We start from the raw sequence: 21925 nt of genomic DNA on the forward strand, positions 1-21925 counted from the left end.
TGTATACCATGGAAACAATGTAAAGACTAACAAACTGACTTCTGTGGGTAGTAGGGGGGAAGTAAGATCAGGGGAAAATTGTAAAACTCAAAATAAATAAATCTTTAAAAATAGTTATCTTATGAACTATATAATTTTGCTATAATATTTCATTTTTTTCTGAAGGATATGTTTTTTCCTCTCACATTCAATTTTGATCAATGTATAGTATGGAGACAATGTAAAGATAATCTGATTGCTTTCTGGGGAAAAGGAGGGGAGGAAAGGGAGGGTGGGGGGCAAATGTAAAATTCAAAACCTTAACAAAAAATGACAGGTGGAAACTACTATCGTATATAATTGGCAAACAAAATATTTATATAATAAGAAAGAAATGTGAATAGGAAAAGTTTAAAAATCAAAGACAGCTGTAGACCATTTACCACTAAAAAATTGAATCTTTGAATTATAAAGGATCTCACAGATCATATATTTTAACATTTTAACTTAATAAACAATATGCTCTAGAGATTCTTGATATAGAAGCACTTTTGTTTAAATAATTCTAGTTATTAATCTCAATATATCAAAAGGCAGTCTATTCTATAAGTGCACTGATCTAATTTCCTTCTTTATGTAGAACAGAGATAAGTCTTCACTTAGTCTTAATTATGCTTGCTGTAGTTGAAAAGAATAAGCATATTCTACAAGACAGTTTTTCAAATCCCAGAGGACTACAGTAATGTCTTCCCTAAGTATTTTTCTTTTCCAGGCTAAAAATTAATCAACAAGCATTTTGTAAACTCCTACTATGTACCATGACTTATAGTAGACACAAGGGATATAAAGATAAAAATGAAATAATCACTATTCTATATGACCTTACATTTACTTGAGCAGAGAAAATGTACAATGAAAGTAAATTCAAAATATATACATATACATATACATATGTATATAATAGAGACTGTAACTGTGCTTTCATTAGTATAAAACTACTTAGTAAGAACATACCTTTTTCCAATACAGGATAGCATTTTTCTACAACTTAAGCCTTTATAGTCATACATGGTATTAAAAGTTAAGTGACTTGCTCAAGATCAAATGGGGTATGTGTCAAAGGCAGGGTTTGAAACCAGATCCTTCTTGTTTTGAGGTCAACACCTTCTCACTATGCTATGCTGCTTCTTATACAAAGGAAGTATAAAGAAATTTTGGAGCAAAAGCACCAATTTAGCTAGGATGAAGAGGTATAAATCAGAAAGGTTTTCATATATAAGGTAACACTTTGGCTGAGTTCTAAAGGAAAATCGGAACTCCAAGACTTTGATGATAGATGGAGAATGGTAAGTAAAAGGGTCAGTTTAGCTACACTAAACAATGTCTGAAGGGGAGCAATGCAAATATCCCTAAAGAGTAAATCAGTGTTGATATGTATCTTCTTAACATAATCTTAAATATTAATCTATGTCTTGTGCAAATACAGCCTTATTCTCTCCACTTTTGTGACTTGGATTAACCTTGTGTTTTTCTATCTTGATTTTACTCTCTATTTTACATTATATCCTTTCTATTATGAGTGAGCTCCAGTTTCACAGAGACTAATTAATGCATTGAGGATAAGAAGAAAAACAAATGAATATGAAAAAGCTTTTTTTTATCAAGCTTCTCGGTTTAGAGTTTGGTATCCAAGACATTTAAAGACAATCAACATATATATGTATACGTGTATATATATAATTTCTTTATATTATATATAATATAAATTATATAAAATATAAATATATTTATATATATATATATGACCAAAAGTCATTTCTCAATATATATAAGTGGTCAAAGGATATGAATAAACAGTTATCAAAAGAACTATAAACTATTAATAAAAATAAAAGAATACTTCAAATCACCAAAATATGAGAAATACAAATCAAAACCCTGAGGTTTCATCTCATACCAATCAAATGATCTATGATAACAAAAAATGGGAATAATAACTTCTGATTGGATCACAGGAAGATAGGCTCACTAGTACATTGTTGCTGGAGCTGTGAATCATTTTTGAAAGTAATTTGGAATTATCCAAATAAAATGACTAAAATATTTATACCTTTTGACCCAGTGCTTCTATTAGAATTAGGATATAACTATATCCTGGGATACATCCTAAGAAAAGTCACTGATAAGTAGAAAGTTTCCACATATCCGAAAATATTTATATCAATATTTTTCAGATGTCCAACTGATTGGAGTACAACTAAATAAATTGTGACACATAAATGTATTGAAATATTATTGTGCTGTAAGAAATGATGTGATGAATTCTGAAGCACTGAAACATTTACATGAGGCAGGGTGAAATTTGCTGAGCAAAGACAAGAACAAACACAATTACTTCAATAAATGTAAACAAAAAAATAGCCATAAAAAATTAAAAGTGATTGTTGCAAAATTACAAAAAATCAATCGTGTCTTTTTGGAGGAAATATGAAAGGACACTCCCAACCCCTGAGACCCTTTTGTAGTGGTGGGAGGTCTGAAAGTGATGTATTTTGCACATATTATCAATGCGTTGATCAGTTATGCTGATTTTTTCTTCTTTTTTCTTAATTTTCTTGACTTTAAAATTGCTATTTGTTTTCCTCTGAAAGGGAAAAGGAAAGAGATATTGAAGAAAAAAGAAATTTACACGATAATTTTGTTGTATATTGGAATAGCAAGTTGTACAGAATAAATTTTTAGTTTCATGTACAATAATCTTTTTTATTGTACTATGTTATGGAAATGTTTGTATTACTCAGTAAATTAAAATAAAATTTAAAAAGGAAAACAGATAATATTACTGTTTATATCTATTTAATCAAATGGATGATTCTTATGAGTCTGCATTCATTAAACTACCAAATGATGTTTAGAACTACTCTATAACTTTGTACTTCCAAAATTAATTTTTTGAACCTAAGCATAATACTTTATACTTATCCCTGGTGAATTTTATTAAATTCAGTCCAATCTGTAGCCTGTCAACATCTTTTAAAATCCTGATTCAGTCTTCAAGAGTCAGCTGTCCCTTCCAGATTTGTGTCATCTGCACACATGATAAGCATACCATCTATATCTATGTCCAGACTAATGATAATAAAATTAAAAAGTACAGCACCAAGCACAGATCCCTGGGGTACAACACTGAAGATTTTCCAAAGTGCTGACATTAAAACATTAACTAGACTTTGAGTTTGGCTAACAACCAGTTTTACATCTACCTAATTATATTCTGGCCAATGTACCAGTCAACAGACAACTATTATATGCTTAATATGAGCTAGGCACTATGATAAGTGCTGTGGATACAAAATAAACAAACAAAGACCCTATTCTCAAGGAGCTCTCATTCCAATGAGAGAATCAATGCCTACCAGTGTAATTCAGCATGCTCTGTGTAAGTCCAGATCTCCTAATGTGGAGGCTCACTATTGGGAAGGGTTCCGTTCCCATCCTTCCACCATGTAGGCAGGATGAGCTTCCTTCCATTAACTGCAAGGCCAGTTCACATAGTGTCTTTAGAAACTGACAGAAACAATTGTATCATTTCCTGCCGAGGCAAGCAGATGGAGAATTATCTCTCACTCACAACAAGGGCATCATGAAATGAACCCACGACAGGGAAAGCCTTGCTTTCCCCTGCTTTGCTTTCTCTTCTGTCCTGTTACAACAAGATTTCCCATGGTCTAGGGTTTCTCTTTCTGTCCTCTGTTGTTTGTCTTTCTTAATTTCAAGTGCTGAAGATAGTCTCTACTGGACCCAAGAATTTAAGCCACTGTGACTTTGGAGTCAGAATTCTAGGCAGGATGCTGCAGTCAGCCAGGCACCGAAGCCCCAAGAAGCCTGGGTTCCTGGCCTTAGAGTGAAAGGGGAGTATTTTGACTTGAAAATAGCTCAGGAATGAACTGATTCTCCATCCCATCTAAGAGACTGAGCATAGGTGATATAGGATGAATTTAAGACCCAAGTGTTAGGATGTTTATATAATTTGTTACCCTTTCAAAATAAATATTCTTATATGAAAGCTAATCTTAATCTTAGTGGTTAAATGGAAATGAGGTCATTCAGGCACAAGAGAAAATCAGAACAAAAAAAGCAGTTATGTTTGATAAACAGCATGTATGACTGAACTGCAAAGTATACATGGAGAGTGAGAGGAGAACAGCCTGCTATGTTCTAAGAACTATGTTAAGTGTTTTTAAAGCAAATATAATCTCAACAACCCTACAAGGTAGATGTTATCATTATCACCATTTTACAGTTCATAAAACTGAGGCAAATGGGTTAAGTGACAGGCCAGAGGTCACACCAGTGAAGTTTTAAGGCTGAATTTGAATTTGGATGATCTAGATTCCAGGTTCAGCATTCTAATAGAACATGATCAGTAGGGCTTGGAGATATTTGCAAAGCACACACAACCTTCAATTCCTTTAAATGGTACCAATAGAGAAGAATATATAAGAAGACTAGAAAGCTAGTAGAAACCAGATTGTGAGAGCTTAAGACCCAAATGAAGAAGTTTATATTTGATTCCATTAGAAGAGGGAGGAGGAGAAACATGGTCAACCCTCTTCTTTAATAAAATCACATTGGCAGCTGTGAGGTGGCTGGATTGTAGTAAGAGAGACTTAAAGCAGAAAGACCACTTGGAAGGTTATTATATTAGATCAGGCAAGAGGTGACATGAGTTTAAATTGGGGGAGGCAGGGTGAATAGAAAGAAGGGACATATAAGAGAGATGTTGTGGAGGTAGAGAAAACAAAATTTGGCAACTAATTGATAATGGAGGGAGGGAAATAAGAAGGCAAGGATGACACCAAGACTGAAAACATACATTAATGGTAAGATGGTGACTTCCTAGACAATATTGGGGAAGTTCAAAATAGGGATGGGTTTGGTAAGAAAGAGGAATTTGGCTTTAAGTATGTTGAATTTAAAATGTCTATAGATCATTCAGTTTTAAATATTTAAAAGGCAGTCATTATGTGGGACTACAACTCAGGGGAAAGGCAAGGGTTGGATATATAGATCTGGTAATTAAAAAGCTAATTTCCATAGCTATCTTCTGAAGTACTGTTATTAGAGAGATATTTTATCAATGCTTTGATAAAATCTAGTAAAAATATAACTGTAATATTTCCATTAACCACCAGTTTAGTAATGTATCCTAAAGGGAAACTAAGGTTAGTCTGCCACATGAAAGCTTCCTATCTTTCACAAATGAACAGATGATAAATTTCTTGTTACAAATAAAAAATCAAAATATTCTTGAAAATCAGTCAATAAACTGCTGAAATCAGACCATTATCATAGATAAAATTGTTGCACTTAATCATACAGTAAACAGTTTTCAAGATAAACAGACCTATAGAAAAAAATCAAAATCATATAAGAAGAAGATGAAGTATGTCTCATTGACATTATCTTATCTGCTACAGAAGTTATCCCCAAAATACATCAATAAGTATACAGAAGATGAGCCTGTGCAGCAATACTTGATCCAATTACAAATCTAATAATTTTATCAACTTGATCAATAGTTTTGATAGACATTAATCATAAATGTTGTAGGACAGTGATATCCTAGAATTATTTGAATATGCCAGGCTAAGAAAAAATAAAAGTAATATATAATTATATTACACATTACTTTTAATTATAAAAATCAAATAATAATCAACAAAAAGACATCTAATAAATGGCCAAATTCAATGTATTTTCTTACAGAAAATGGAGGGGTATCATGGTAGTGATACAGCATCAGGTCACTGTCAGAAACTGAAGAAATTCAGGCCTAAGAATCTCAGACTCATAAAAGTTTTCAAGGAACCTGTAACACAACATTGAAGGTTGACCCCCCCCCCCCCCCAACAACTATCAAATATCTAGAAAAACAAGGACAAGCAGTCAAAATAATATGCTGGAAGTTCATGTTTCAATTTTTTTAGGGAATGTAGGTATTTTGGTGGATAGAATACTGACTTGTAATCTGTAAGATCCAAATTCAAATCCTTTCTGCTTTTATAAGAGGTTTTCCTGATCTCTCTTAAAAGGTACTGCCTTTTCTCTGATGGTATACAATTTATTCTGTACATAACTTGCTTGGTTATTGTATCCTTTATAAAACCATGGCTCTATGAGACTAGAGACTATTGCATTTCTTTGTATCCCCATGGCACATTCCCTATCACATAGTTTGTGTAACTGCTTCAGACACTAGTTATTGTAACCCCAACAATCTATTTAAACTCAGTATCAGTTGTAAAATGGAGATAATAACAGTACCTATTTCACATGATTGTTATAGGAATCAAATGAGAAAACTAAGTAGTATTGCAAATTTTAAAGTGCTATATAAAAGTTAACTTTTTATAAACTAATAGACAATATTTCCTTATATTTAAAAATATAAATCACAAAATATACTTGAGAACATGAGAAAAATAGTACTTAAACAAGAGTAATACCACAGATAGAACTATAATCAACAATCACCAAGACAGGATTTAGGTCACAGAAATTTAAGAAAAAATTTTTCATAGATGTTGCCAGGCTGAACACATATAACCCTCAAACTATGTGGAAATAAAATCTTTCAAAATATAGAGATCTAGCAGGGTTTTTTAAAATGTGAAAAATAAGAAATATGTATCATCCCCACCACCTTCTCTGCCACTGAAGTTACTATCTTGAAAATACTTTCAGTAAGTCTATATAGATGGAGAGCCTGTACTCCACTATCATTCAATTATAGAAGTAAATATTATCTCCTTGCGCAATAAGTTACTGAATACTAAAATTAGAAAAAAATAGGTTAGTGACTTGCCTTAGGAATATTTGTATCTGAGTTCTATGAAACATAAACATGAGAAATAATACTAAAAATAATGGCAATATTGAATATATGTATATATCAACTTATAGTTTTCATAAAGCCTCATTTCTCATATTAACCTTCTTTCATAAACATTTAACATTTTGATTATGGTTCCTGAAAGACTGATAGTTGACAAAGTGCTAACTTTCTAAGACTTTGACACTAAAAGACCAACGCTTTTATGGATATCCTAAGTAAAATTTCACTTGTGGGCTCTGTGTCTAATTGGAATGTTTCTTGCCTAAGATTATGATGATTAACTCTGATAACCTACAAATTCAGTTAGCTACCACATCCCATTCTTTTTTTTTTTTTTTGGTTTTTTACAAGGCAAACGGGGTTAAGTGGCTTGCCCAAGGCCACACAGCTAGGTAATTATTAAGTGTCTGAGACAAGATTTGAACCCAGTTACTCCTGACTCCAAGGCCGGTGCTTTAATCCACTACGCCACCTAGCCGCCCTACCACATCCCATTCTTAAGGATATATTCTTGAGTTAAAATGAGGCAACTGATCAATGTTCAACCCAAAAAGCTAAGAATGTGTAGCTCAGTGGATAGAGTTTTGGATCTTTAGTCAAGGAAGACCTGAGTTCAAATCCATTCTCAGACTTTTTCTAGCTCTGTGATCCTGGGCAAGACAATTAAGCTCTGACTTTGACAAAAGGATCCATTGGAGAAGGAAATGGCAAGCCATTCCAATATCTTTGCCAAGAAAAATTCCATGACACTTATCCCACAGGGTCATAAAGAATCAGACATGATCAACTGAACAACAACAACAAAAAGTTAATAATTTATATAAAAATCAATTAAAAAATTTTATACAGAATTACAAAATCTTGGCATTGCATAAGTTCCCTCAAGATGATATCTACTTCAACCTATAACTGAAGTCTATAGCCAATTAGTATTTTAACTAATACTCTAAAACTTAGCAGATATTCAAAAAAGGGGTCAAATTTCTATAGTAAGTAACAATCTACTCCTAATGACTGATATCACATACTTGACAAAGTAATTATGCTTATATAAGGGCTCAATACTTAGAACATCACAAGAGAAAATGTCTCCATCTAGCATTTTCCAAAACTATATCTGAAATTTGTTTGCAGAGAATTATTCTGCTGATTCAAGTTAGGTTAGAATGAATGTAACTCACTTTTGCAAAATGTCTTTAATTCCTCAGAAGAAAGGTTTTATAAAAGCAAAATCTAAGTTGGAAATAAAAAAGTATACATAAGGCAAATTAAATTTGATTAATATTGAAAACAATGTATTAAAAACACATTTAATGTATAGAAGTGATGGAAAATATAAGTTGTATAAATAACTATGTCTATGATAAAACATATCCAAATATGATTAAATGAATGTTTCATCTTAAGCAAATCCATCTGTAAAAACAATCATGTAATTCTTTTTGCTTTTTAAAGGATCACTAACAATTTTGTTGATGGTGACCATGTAAGTCACATTATTTCTAATTCAAACATGGAAGATCAGTCATTTGATTGGAAGAACACTCATCCAAAGTTTGTTCCATCCTTCTTTTGGCCATGATTAAGCAACCATCATGAAAGATAATTTGTCTCTTTTCTCTGCTTACCACATTCTTAGCTTTTTTGGGTTGAACATTGATAAAAAAAAAAAGTGACAATATACCAGGAGAGTAGTTCAAAGGAAGAAAGGTATATAAAATGCACATTTTAAAATGAACAAATTAATTAATGCCAATACAATACTTACCCATTCATAAGAAACGATCCAGCAACCACGGGCAATTCCCAACAGTACATTCAAAGTTCGACGAGGTTCCCCTGCCACTACATGAGTTGTAGATTCACATACATCACATGAAAAAGAAAAGCCCTTCAATTTGTCCACCACCTGCATGATGACATTCTGTTTCCTGTCAAACAGGATGTTAAAAAATACAATTTAAGTCAAATATCTCCTATACCAGCACTTACATTTAATTCCCTGAATAAAAAGAAAGTTAAAATTAAATTATATCTTATTTTAAAACTTTTGGACTAGACTACTGATATCATTCGTACTTAGAACTCTGTATGGAAAAATTCCTTTTACCAATGCAGTCTTGTGCTTACTCTGCAAATGAAGTGTTCATGAGGCAGCAGGGTGGTGCAGTGGATAGAACACTGGCCTTGGAATCAGGAGGATGGGAGTTGCAATCCTGCCTCAGACTTGACACTCACTAGCTGTATGACATTGGACAAGTCACTTAAGCCTGATTACCTCACATCCAGGGCCACCTCCAGTTGTCCAGATTCATATTTGGCCACTGGACCCAGATGGCTCTGGAGGAGAAAGTGAGGCTGGTGACTTAGCACAGCTCCCCCTCACTCAAATCCAATTCACATGCTAGTCATGGCATCACCACCTTGATGTCGTTCGTGGTCTTCTTCAAAAATGAAGGTCAAACATTAAGTGTTCAGGAGTGGCCTGGGAAACTTGAGAGCTTAAATGATTTGTACAGGTTTATACAGCTAGTGAGTGTCTGGACTTGAATCCCTTTTTTTCTGACTCTGAAGATAACTCCTCTATCCATTATATGTTGCTTCATGTTCAATTCTTCATTTCTTCTAAATTGGTGGTTTTTTTCCCCCTTTTTTAAAATTCCTTAGAGAAGGTAAAAACAGTATAGGGTTTTGTAGGGAGTAGGAAGGGAAGCAAAAGTTTGACAACTGTCTCCTCTTAGAGATGAGGAAACTCATCAGGAAAAGTGACATGACTTGTCCAAGGTCAGCAGAGCTCAAACTATAATCTACATTTCCTCACTCTTAGCCTAGTGCCCTTTCCTCTATATTTGACTGCCCCTTAGGCAATCTGAGATATTCCTTTGGATAGGATAATGTTTTTGACAGACTCCATTATAGTTTCAATATTATTTCCAACTCTTGTAGTCAGAATGTTTTTACCTTTACATTAACTTAGGATCATAGACTCATGGACATAGGACTAGAAGAGCCTTCAGAAACCAAATAGCAACTTGCTCATTTTAGAGATGAGTCACACAGATAGTAAGTGACAAAGAGAATCTGAACAAAAGGATCTTTAACCTGGAATCCCTTTGGAAATCCATGGAGAAATTTCAATGAGTCCATGAAATTAGATGGGAAAAGTAACTTACATCTTTATTTTCATCAACCTTTGGATTCTTGGTAATTCTATATATTTTATTTTTGCATTTATACATATTCTACAATTGGAGCCATAGTCTTTACAGGCTGTTGAAAGGTCTCCATGGTACAAAAATGAGGAGCCCTGCTATATAGCCAGCCTTAGGAATCCTTTTTCATCCTTTCTATGATGGCAAGTACTTCCCTTATCAAGCACCCAACATCTCTTTCCATCTTCCGTTTACTGAAGAGAATTATTGTGGAATATTAGAGCCACTAGGGGTCATCTAGTCTAATCTCCCATTTTACAAAGAAGGAAAGTGGCTTATACAAGACCACAAAGGCTAGTTTAACAGCAGACCTAGAACTAGAACTTGGGTCTTTACATTATTATTTTAGAGTTCCTTTCCCTAGAAAGACCCTCAACTCTGTGTCCAGGGTCCTCGGTTTCCTCATCTATAGAATTAATGGGTTGGTCCGAATGACCTTTTGGGTATTTGACTCTTCTGAATTTCTATGTTTCTACAGGTATCAATACTAGCATCTGTCAACTGTCTAGCTATTATATGACTGACAAGTGTCTTTTCAAAGTAAGATGTAGCATGTTACAATGAAAACACTATTGGTTTTAAGTCAGAGATGCTGATCTGATCAAGCCTAACAATGAAGCTTAGTACTTATAACACCTAGAACTTCCCAGGGGTTCAGTTTCCTCATATGTACAATGAGGAGGTTAAACTACATGGCTACTGAGATCCCTTCATGGTTTGAGTTTGCTATCCTGTGATACTCTTACACATCAGATAGAACTATGTATCTATCTCTTAACTTTAATCCAAAAGCAATGGAGGGAAGGGAAAAATAAGAAGTACAAGAGGATAAATGAAGGAAAAAAATTATTTTAAAAAGTTTTATTAGTAAGCACAGGATTTTTTTTAGGTTTTTTTTGGCAAGGCAAATGGGGTTAAGTGGCTTGCCCAAGGCCACACATCTACGTAATTATTAAGTGTCTGAGACCAGATTTGAACCCAGGTACTCCTGAATCCAGGGCCAGTGCTCTATTCACTGTGCCACCTAGCCGCCCCTAAGCACAAGATTTTAAGGTGAGCTAAGGATCACAGTTCTGTTTTTACAAAAATGTATCATTTGAAGAAAATTATATCCACAGTAAAAATCAAATTATTTCAAGCATTAGTTCACTTAGAATATACTGAACCCATTTAGTGACACATATGAAGAAAATTATAGGAATTTTCAAAAAAACATTGAACATAAACAGGGTGTTTCAAGGATTGGTCCCTTTATTTCATGCTGAGAAACAAAAACAAACATCTTGCAAAAAAGTGTTTTAAGTATACATATCCTTTCCTTCCAACACCCCAAATTTGGATTTTCATATAAATGTCATTACAATTTGATGAATGTCTCAAAACCTGAAAGAGATCTGTGGGGGGTAAAAAAATCATATAATCCATTCTTTGCCTTTTCTTAAAAGCAGAAATTTTAAAACTGAAACCAAGTATAACATAGAATATGCAACCATATTTGTGTTGGATGTTCTTTCCTGTATAATATTTAAGAAGGATGATAAGAGAAAGCCAAAAAAATTAACTCTTTCTCAAAAATTAAAAGACAATTGTTTCCAATGATTCATCCCAGAAGAAATAGTTTCCTATAAAACTAAAGCAGCTGTTTACCAAAGCAGCTGTTTCTTTAAGAGTTTGAAAAATACATGGGCAGCCCAGGGTGGACTCAGAACATGGCAAAATTCTTTAAAAAGCAATTATACTTTACATGGAGGAGGGGAAGAAGCCAAGTCCTTAGTGATTAGTTTATGGGCATAAAGAACAGCAAAGAATTGTAGAAGCACTGCCTCCCTCTTCCCATATGACCCAAGTAGTATTCTCACTTTTATTCCGGTTGGTTTTCTAGCACTGACATTAGTTGGCACATAGTAATAGGGGCAAACATTTAAATCTTTACACAAGCTACATTCCTTGGGTTGACTATAAATAAGATTCATTCAATTCAGCATGTGAAAGTAAATGCCATTTATGTTCAGCTAACATTTTGCACAGAATAGGAAGTTATCAAAATAACTAGTACTTACTCAGAGGGCATGCTTGTCATGACTAATGTTCTTGTTGGCTAGAAATTTCAAAAGAAAAGGAACAAAAAAAGAAAAGGTCAAATATATGAAAATCATTTTTTCCCACAGAAACTTAACTCTAGTAGTTTCTATCAAAATTATAGCATTAAAAAAAGGATGGAAGAATGAAGGGATGGTTCAGTGGAACAGTAAAAGGATTTCATATTCCTGGAAGAGAAAGCCCTACAATGGTGGAAAACCTTAAGCTACTCAAAATTTAAGGTCTCATTCAAACAGCATTAAAATTATATTTAAATATATATACATATATATGTATGTTATGGATTAAAAAGTATTTGAAATATGCTATATCATTTGAATTCCCACAAGCATATGAGTTAAGTGCTATTTTTCTCTATTTTCCAGATGAGAAAACTGAGGCAGACAGAGGTTAAGTGACTTACCTAAGATCATACAACTAGTAAGCATCAGCCTATGGATTTCAACTCAGACCTTAATTTCAAATCTAGTACTCTATCCACTAAGCCACTAAATGTCTGCTATATGCTAAATGCAGTGTTAGGGATCCGAATAAAAGGAAAAAAAAGCAATAGTCTGATCTCATGGAGGCTACATTTTACTGTGGAAAACAACCAGTACATATATAAATATATATTCCATGCAAAATAGATGGCTATTTATTTTTTTTATTAGTCAGTCACAGCATGTATGCTAATATTGGTTTAGATTTCCCTCTTACAAGGGGATAAAAGAGAAGGTAACATCTGCAGGTTTGAGAATCATGTGAGTTTAGTATTCTTTTATTCTTCTAAACCAAATTTCATTCTATTACATAAATTAAATTTTCATCAGGGCTTTGATTCTTCACGAGACGTCCTGGCAAGAAATAGCAGCACATTTTTGTATTCAGAAATTTCCAGGTAAGTGAATAAGAGAAGCCATGGTGATTACAAAATACTTGGGAGAAAAGCTGTGACTGCGATCAATGCTTTAGTGATGATATAGAGAAATTAAAAGGCTTGTTCACAGTAGAACAATAAATTAAGCTAGAAGAGGACCCAGAAATTCTGTAGAGACATAAGAACATTCTTGCAACGAATATACTTTAGTCGAGAAAATTCCTGATGGTAATTTTTCTTTTAGCCTTCTTGCTGAATACTGACTGTCACTGACATTAGGGTTTCTAGGCTTCTTTGTCTGGTCTTCTATTTATTAATATCTTGAAAAGAAATAGGATTATGAATAGGGCTCCTGTTGTGGTGTTTAGGTAAGTTCCAAGTCAATGAGAAACCTAAGTAGGATAATACATGGCATCACAGACAGAAATGGAGGAATTGTTTTTATAGAGAAACTTAAAACTCAAGATGGGAGAAAGAGTGGGAAGGAAAAATATACACAAGGCAGGAAAACAACTAAAACAAACAAAAAAAGAAAACTGTCTTCTGACCTACAGCTGTCTGATAAAGAACTTAGTAGACTAATGGTTAATTTAGACATTCTGGTTACACAGCCATAACAACACCGGTGCCCCCTGGAGCTCAGTATTGAAGATTACTAAGAAGGGTTACATATAATTAAGACTCCTAGGGAAATAGTCACCCATTTTTAGGGCATGCAAGATGGATTTTATGCATAGCCAGAAATGCTTTGAACATATTAAAAAAGTCCAAATTTTGAAAAAGGATTATCTGTAATACAAATTTAAGTTATCTTTAGAACTCAGTAGACTTAATCAAAGCAATGAACCAGTTGAATGTAGTCTTGAGGCACTTACATTTTGAGAAGTTTGAGTTTTTTGGGCAAAGAAAAACCAAATGAAAAAATATATAAAAGCAATACACACACACACACACACACACACACACACACACACACACTTTAAAATACTATATAAACATCAGGTTTTGTTACTATGACAATTGATGGTTATGTCAAATTTGCTTTCATTTGGACAGGTTTGCTTAATCTGCTTTTCTTGCCTGAATCAATGAAACCAAAAGTTCTGAATGGTCTGATCTACAAAAAGTCATGTTTCAAACATGGATACTAACTCATTTAGTATATCTAAAAAGGAATCATATCCTTAAAGAAGAGACAAGAAGTCTAAGAGGTAAAAAGATCAGACAATAAGATATCTGTTTTGTTCCCTAAATTAAAGGGAATAGTCCTTGAACTTTGTTCAAACTCCCCGGCTCTTTATCTGGATACTGATGGTATTCTCCTTTGCAGACAGCCCCAAATTGTTCCTGATTGTTGCACTGATGGAATGAGCAAGTCCATCAAGGTTGAACATCACCCCATGTTGCTGTTAGGGTATACAGTGTTTTTCTGGTTCTGCTCATCTCACTCAGCATCAGTTCATGCAAATCCCTCCAGGACTCATCTCTTCAGGGTATAGACCCAGTAGTGGTATTGCTGGGTCAACGGGCGTAGTTTCAGATAGCTCTCCAGAAAGTTTGGATGAGTTCACGGCTCCACCAATAGTGTAATAGTGTCCCAGATTTCCCACAACCCTTCCAACAATGATCACTATCCTTTCTGGTCATATTGGCCAATCTGAGAGGTGTGAGGTGGTAACCCAGAGAAGCTTTAATTTGCATTTCTCTAATAATTAATGATTTAGAGCAATTTTTCATATGGCTATGGATTGCTTTGATCTCTTTATCTGTAAATTGCCTTTGCATATCCTTTGACCAGTTGTCAATTGGGGGATGGCTTTTTGTTTTAAAAATATGACTCAGTTCTCTGTGTATTTTAGAAATTAGTTCTTTGTCAGAATCATTAGTTGTAAAAATTGTTTCCCAATTTACTACATTTCTTTTGAACTTGGTTACAGTAGTTTTATCTGTGCAAAATCTTTTTAATTTAATGTAATTGAAATCATCGTTGGTTTTTGGTGATGTTCTCCAGCTCTTCCTTAGTCATAAACTGCTCCCCTTTCCATAGATCTGACAGGTAAACTAGTCCTTGATCTTCTAATTTGCTTATTGTATTGTTTTTTATTTTTTTTTTTGTTTTATTATTTTTTATGTCTAAGTCCTGTAACCATTTGGATCTTATCTTGGTAAACAGCGTTAGGTGGTGGTCTAATCTAAGTTTCTTCCACATTAACTTCCAATTATCCCAGCAGTTTTTATCAAAGAGGGAGTTTTTCTTTCTCTGTTTTAATTCTTCCTGGTTTAGGTAACAGTACCATATTGGTTTCACAGAAAGAGTTAGGCAGAGTTCCATCTTTCCCTATTTTTCCAAAGAGTTATATAGGATTGGAACCAATTGTTGCTTAAATGTTTGGTAGAATTCACTTGTGAATCCATCAGGCCCTGGAGATTTTTTTTAGGGAGTTCAATAATGGCTTGTTGAATTTCTTTTTCTGAGATGGGGTTGTTTAGGTATTTAATCTCTTCTTCATTTAACCTGGGCAACTTATATTTTTGTAAATATTCATCCATTTCACTTAGATTATCAAATTTATTGGCATAGAGTTGGGCAAAATAATTTTGAATTATTACTTTAATTTCCTCCTCACTGGTGGTGAGTTCACCTTCTTTCATTTATAACACTAGCAATTTGGTTTACTTCTTTCTTTTTTTTAATCAAATTGACCAGAGGTTTATCAATTTTATTGAGTTTTTCATAATACCAACTTTTGGTTTTATTTATTAATTCAATAGTTTTTTTGCTTTTGCTTTTATTAATTTTTCATTTAATTTTTAGAATTTCTAATTTGGTAGTTGGGGATTTTTGATTTGTTCTTTCTGTAATTTTTTTTAGTTGCATGTTTAATTCATTGATTTCCTCTTTCTCCAATTTATTCATATAAGCATTTAGAGCTATAATATATCCCCTGAAAGTCACTTTGAATGAATCCCATAGGTTTTGGTATGTTGTTTCATTATTATCATTATCTAGGATAAAATGGTTAATTCTTTCTATAATTTGTTTTGTGGTCCACTCATTTTTTAAAATGAGGTTATTCAGTTTCCAATTTGCTCTGGTCTATATCTCCTTGGCCCAGTACTGCATATGACTTTTACTACATTGTGATCTGAGAAAGATGTATTCACTATTTCTGTCTTTCTGCAGTTGATCATTAGGTTTTTATGTTCTAGTACATGGTCAATTTTTGTAAAAGTTCCATGTACTGCAGAGAAAAAGGTATATTACTTTCTATCCCCATTCAGTTTCCTCCATAAGTCTACCATATCTAATTTTTCTAACAATCTATTTACCTCCCTAATTTCTTTCTTGTTTGTTTTATGATTCAATTTATCTAGATCTGATAGCGGGAGGTTGAGGTCTCCCCCAGTAGAGTTTTGCTGTCTATGTCTTCCTATAGTTCTTTCAGCTTCTCTTCTAAGAATTTGGGTGCTGTCCCACTGGGTGCATATATATTCAATATTGAAATGACTTTATTGTCTATGGTACCTTTTAGGAGGATAAAGTTTCCTTCCTTATCTCTTTTAATGCTATCTGTTTTTGCTGCTGGTTTGTCTGAGATAAGGATTGCTACCCCTGCTTTTTTTACTTCAGCTGAAGCAAAATATATTTTGCTCCAAACTTTTACCTTTACTCTATATGTATCTCTCTGCTTCAAATGAGTTTCTTGTAAGCAGCATATTATAGGATTCTGGTTTTTAATCCACTCTGCTATTTGCTTACATTTTAAGGGAGAGTTCATCCCATTCACATTCAAGGTTATGATTACCAATTCTTTATTGCCCTCTGTGCTATCTTCCCTCTGTTTGTATTTTTCCACCTTTCCCCCTTTTATCCATATTCCCCAGTATTTTGTTTCTGAATACCACCCCCTTCAGTGTGTTTGCCTTCCCATATCACACCCTCCCCTTTCTTTCTGCTTTCCCTTTTCCCTTCCCTTCCTTTTGTTATTTCCCCCCTCCCCTTCCCTTTCTCTGTCCCCCCCTCCCCTTTTCCCCTTTCAATACTTGAAAGGTTAGATGTTTTATCAGTTAACTGAGTATGTGTAGGTTGACTTTAAGCCAAATCTGATGAGAAGAAGATTCAGGTGTTTCTCCTCTGCTCCCTTCTTCCCCTCTATTACCATAGGTTTTTTTGTACCTCTTAAGTGTAATGAGATTTGTCCCATTCAATCCCCTCCCTCCTCCTGTCAAAGAGGAAGTTTTTATCCCAATAGCTGGACTCTTAGGGTTTATCAAACAGCAGATTACTATAATTGTCTCCTGCTTTTGCACCTAGTCTATTCCACTGGTCCACCACTTTATTTCTTAGCCAATACCAAACAGTTTGAAAATCATTAGACTGTGATATACTTGTCAGCAGGGGTTGTTTTTGCTTTTCTAGTTACTCTCAGTGTTTAGCAGTGTCTGGAATACACTAGGCATTTAATAAATACTTGTTAACTTAAAAAGAAAAAGCATTAGGAAAATATAAAATTCTCATGGTTCTGTGAACCTTAGACTTCTTTCAATATAATTACATGAACACTGAATGTCTTCATAAAAGAGATTTTTCTTTATTAACTTCTACTTTTGTAAAAAAAAAAAACTGCATTGCAATGTATTTAAATTCACCAAAGTATGACTATTTGAAAGCTTTTAAGTGCCATTTTGTTTCCAAATGATAAATAAATAAATAAAACTTATTGCTCTATAATAGTGCAACAAATTTCATAAAAATTCTACACTAAGAAAGTTAAATGAAACATTTGAATTTATCTTTGAAAGACCTAAAAGTGAGGAAAAGCAATTAAAACAGATTAATTAAACAAATAAACAAAATTATTATTACTAAAGACAGAGACTGAAGGACAGATAGGAAAAAATTATTAAACTTTTTATATTCAATCATTGAGCTAAAGGGATATAAAAATAAGCAATCAAGATAGCCCCTACCCTAAAAGAACTTACAGTATTATGAAAGAAGATAACACATATACACTTAGGCAGCTGGAAATGGTTAGGGAATATATGGATAAGAATTGTTTGCCTATCAATATAGGTATAAGAAAATAATGTCTCATTAAAAACCTGATATATTTAAAGACCACAGCAAAAAGTAAATATGATAGATGGGCCATGGTTGGTTTTTTTCCTGTTTTTGATAGCCTAGAAAAAAAGAAATGGGAGAGAAAGAGATCTATATTGGGGAGATAAGGAGTATTTAGAGAGAAATCACACAATAGAGTTTCTTAAGATGAAGAGTATTTAAACAAAGAAGGGATAAAAGAGAATCTTACAAACTTGCTTTGATATTCACATATATAAAGATTAAAGTACATAACTATATCAAACTCAAAATAGGTGAGGACAGGACAAAGGAAGGAGGAGGGAGGATTAAGAAAGAAAGCAATACAAGTAACTTGAATAGTCATAAGGTTAATAACTTCAAATGTCAAAGAAAGGAATATGAAAGGGAAAATTAAAAGGAAAGGGGAAAAATGAGCAAATATCTAGGACTGGGAGTAGAGCAAGAGAAAAAGAAGAGCTAAGAACAATAGGAATCAGACCGTTTTATTTTCAGATCATAAGACATTTTAAGGGTCAGACAAACTCCTTCCCTTTTATCACATTTTTTCTTATTTATGAAGAGAGGGATGATAGCATAGAGAAGAAAAGTTATTAGATGAAAAGATGTAGGGAAATGTACAATTAACATTCATACCTGTAAACATGAATAGGAGGAACTTACCCATAAAATGGAAGAAATGAGCAGAACAGGTTAGAAAACAAAAAGGAAAAATATGTTCTTCACAAAAGAAAAGCCACAAAGATTTACATAGAGCTTAAAGGAGGATTTGTAGCAATATCTATCATACTTCTGTTTGACTCAAAAAAGATAATGAGTAATGATTTTAGATAAGACAAGCAAAAATATAAAATATGATTGCAAAGAGCAGCCTAAAGCTTGATTATATTATATTTTAAATCAGTATATCAATGGCCAATATGTGTGTGTTTGTGTGTGTGTGTGTATAAAATATAACATCTAACTACTTAAAGGAAAAATAAACAGAACTAAAAATAGAAACATTGTAAAGTAAAAATTTTAACTAAAGATAGCAATACTATCCTTTTCAGTTCTAGACAAATCTAACCAAAAGATAAACAAAAATGGAGTTAAAGATCTAAATAGAGCTTGAGAAAAATTAGCATTGATGGACTTCTGGCAATTGTTGAATGGGAAGAGAAAAGAATAGGCATACTTTGAAATTGTACCTTTATTAAAAACTGACTGCATATTAATCATAAAGAATCCAAAAAATCTAGAAAAGCATAACTGCTAAACAAATTATTTACTAATTACTGAGCAATAAAATATTCAATAAGGAATTATAAAAAATTAAAAAGAAATTAAAGGCTAAAATAATTCTAAAGAATTTGTGAATGAAAAGAATAATTCATAAAAATAATGGAAACTATAAAAATTACAGCAATGAGACAATATGACAAAACAAAGCTAAAGCAGTTCCAAGGGAGTTTTTCTTTTAATCTTTAAGTATGTAATTAACAAAAGTGAGAATGAAAAACTAAACTACTGAAAGAAAAATCCACAAAAAACTGAACAATAACCTTTAAAATTCCAACTAAACAACAAAGTAGAAATTGTGAAGATTAAAGAAGAAATTAAAGAACAAAGAAAGAATAAAGGATAGTTTAATGAATTGATCAATGAAATTAGGAATTTTTTAAAAAACTGATAAAATAAATGTTAAAAAGAGAGAGAGAAAAAGTAAATTTTTTAAGTTAAAAAATAAGAAAAGAAAATTCACAACTGAGGCTGAAATAAAAGAAATTATTAGAAATCATTTTCAAAATTCCATGTTAAAAAAACTAATAATTTTGAGAAAATGGATGAATACTTATAAATATAAAATATCAATATTAACTAAAGAAGAAATACATTATTTTAATAACCAAATATGACAAAAAGAAGTTGAATAAGTGATAAATGAACTTCCAAAGAAAAATGTCTAGGACCATATGGATTTACAAGTGAAGTCTTTAAAAATTAAAAGGCCTATTAATTCCAATATTATGTAAATTGTTGCTCTAAATAGAAAAGAAACCACCCTTCTAATCTCTCTCTCTCTCTCTCTCTCTCTCTCTCTGGAATTTTACAAGACAATGGGGTTAAGTGACTTGCCCAAGGTCACACAGTAGGTAATTATTAAGTGTCTGAGGCCAGATGTGAACTCAGGTACTCCTGACTCCAGGGCTAGTGTTCTATTCACTGTGCCACCTAGTTGCCCAGTAATCTCTTTCTGTTACACAGATAACATCCTAATACCTCTACAAAGATAAATAAAACAGAGAAAAAGTATAAACCAATAATAAACTTTGATGTAAAATATTAAATAAAATATTAGTGAATGCACTACAACAACATATTAGAAAGATTATACACTAAGACTAAGTTTATTTTATACCAGGAATGCAGAGTTGGTTCAAAGAAGAAAGAAGAAGAAATACTATAACTATAATAAGAATATATTAATGATAGAAATAATAAAAACCATGATTATATCAATAGAAGTTGAAAAGGGTTTTGAAAAAATTCAACACCTGTCCTGATGAAAAGAAACCAAAAACAGAAAGCATAGAAATAAATAAAGCTTTTTTAAAAAAATAAACAATATCTATCTAAAATCAAGAATAAATGTTATGTGTAGTGGAGAAAAGTTAGAGGTGTTTCCAATAAGATCAGGAGAAAATCATGGAACAAGACATGCTAGCTATGACAAGATAGTAAAGCAAAATTGAGAGAATGACGTAGCACGAAGAAACAAATGATCCTTTTTTTGCACATTCGATTATTTACTTAGAAAATTCTAAAAAGTCACCTTAAAAATTAACTGAAATAATAAATTAAGGAAAGTTGTATAATGTAAATAAATTCAAATAATTCATCAGCATTCTTGTATATTATCAATAAAACTCAGGAGACAGGTTTAGCAAGAAAAATTGTATTCAAAACAACTACAGATGCTTTAAAACCTTTTGAGTATACCTACAAAAATATGCCTAATATTTAACTATAAAACACTATAAAACAACAGATCAGATAACTGTAGAAATATTAATGGTACATGGGTATGTCCTGTCAATATAAAATAAACATGACAAAAATACTGAAATTAATTTACTTATTCAGTGTTAAACTTATCAAACGTATGTATACCTAGAAAAACAATTAATGAAATTTACATGTATGAAGAGGTTAAAAAACCTCAGAAATAATAATGAAGATACAGAGCTCTATCAGTATTAGATCTCAAACTATTCTTCAAATTAGTAATCATTAAAATGACTTGGTACTGGTTCGCAAACATGCCAATCAGAAGTCTGGTTTAGGTACACTCAGAATTTTGGTAGATAGAAAGTATAATTCAATATCTCAATACTTCATTGTCAAGACAATCTCCAAATGAATATATGACAGACATAAAAGTTGAGAGAAGTAAATTAAAAGTGCAAAAATTACATTAAAGATCAATGGAATGAGGAAGAAAAGTTCATGTCCAAATAAGTGATAAAATCAAAGAGGACAAAATGAACAATTTTGATTATATAAAATTTAAGTTATTGCACAAACAAAAGTATTGCAATAAAAATTAGAAGGGAAATATGTTATGGGAAAAACCCTATTACAAAAAGTTTCTCTGATAAGAGTCTCATTTCTGAGATACATAAGCATGTCGTGTGTGTGTGTGTGTGTGTGTGTGTGTGTGTATGTATAAACTGACTAAATTTTATCAAGACTAAGAGTCATTCTTGAATAGATAAATTGTCATAAAATAA

At 32.6% G+C, this 21925-nt stretch overlaps 1 protein-coding gene across 6 annotated transcripts in view; it reads right to left on the reverse strand.

Moving 5' to 3' along the window:
* The window catches only part of MCPH1 (microcephalin 1), a 382408-nt gene that overhangs the window by 237454 nt on the left and 123029 nt on the right, over positions 1-21925 (reverse strand). For 5 of the 6 annotated variants that reach the window (XM_074209531.1, XM_074209529.1, XM_074209530.1 and 2 more), the window contains 2 exons: positions 12150-12187; positions 8646-8808 (listed from right to left, as the gene is read on the reverse strand). In XM_074209531.1, the coding sequence (XP_074065632.1) occupies positions 8646-8808; positions 12150-12187 (201 nt within the window). Of the gene's footprint in view, positions 1-1954; positions 2624-8645; positions 8809-12149; positions 12188-21925 lie in introns of those variants that run through there. The other variant, XM_074209527.1, reaches the window with a different exon arrangement.

Source organism: Macrotis lagotis, chromosome 1, assembly GCF_037893015.1.
Source record: "Macrotis lagotis isolate mMagLag1 chromosome 1, bilby.v1.9.chrom.fasta, whole genome shotgun sequence".
Classification (NCBI taxonomy): domain Eukaryota; kingdom Metazoa; phylum Chordata; class Mammalia; order Peramelemorphia; family Peramelidae; genus Macrotis; species Macrotis lagotis.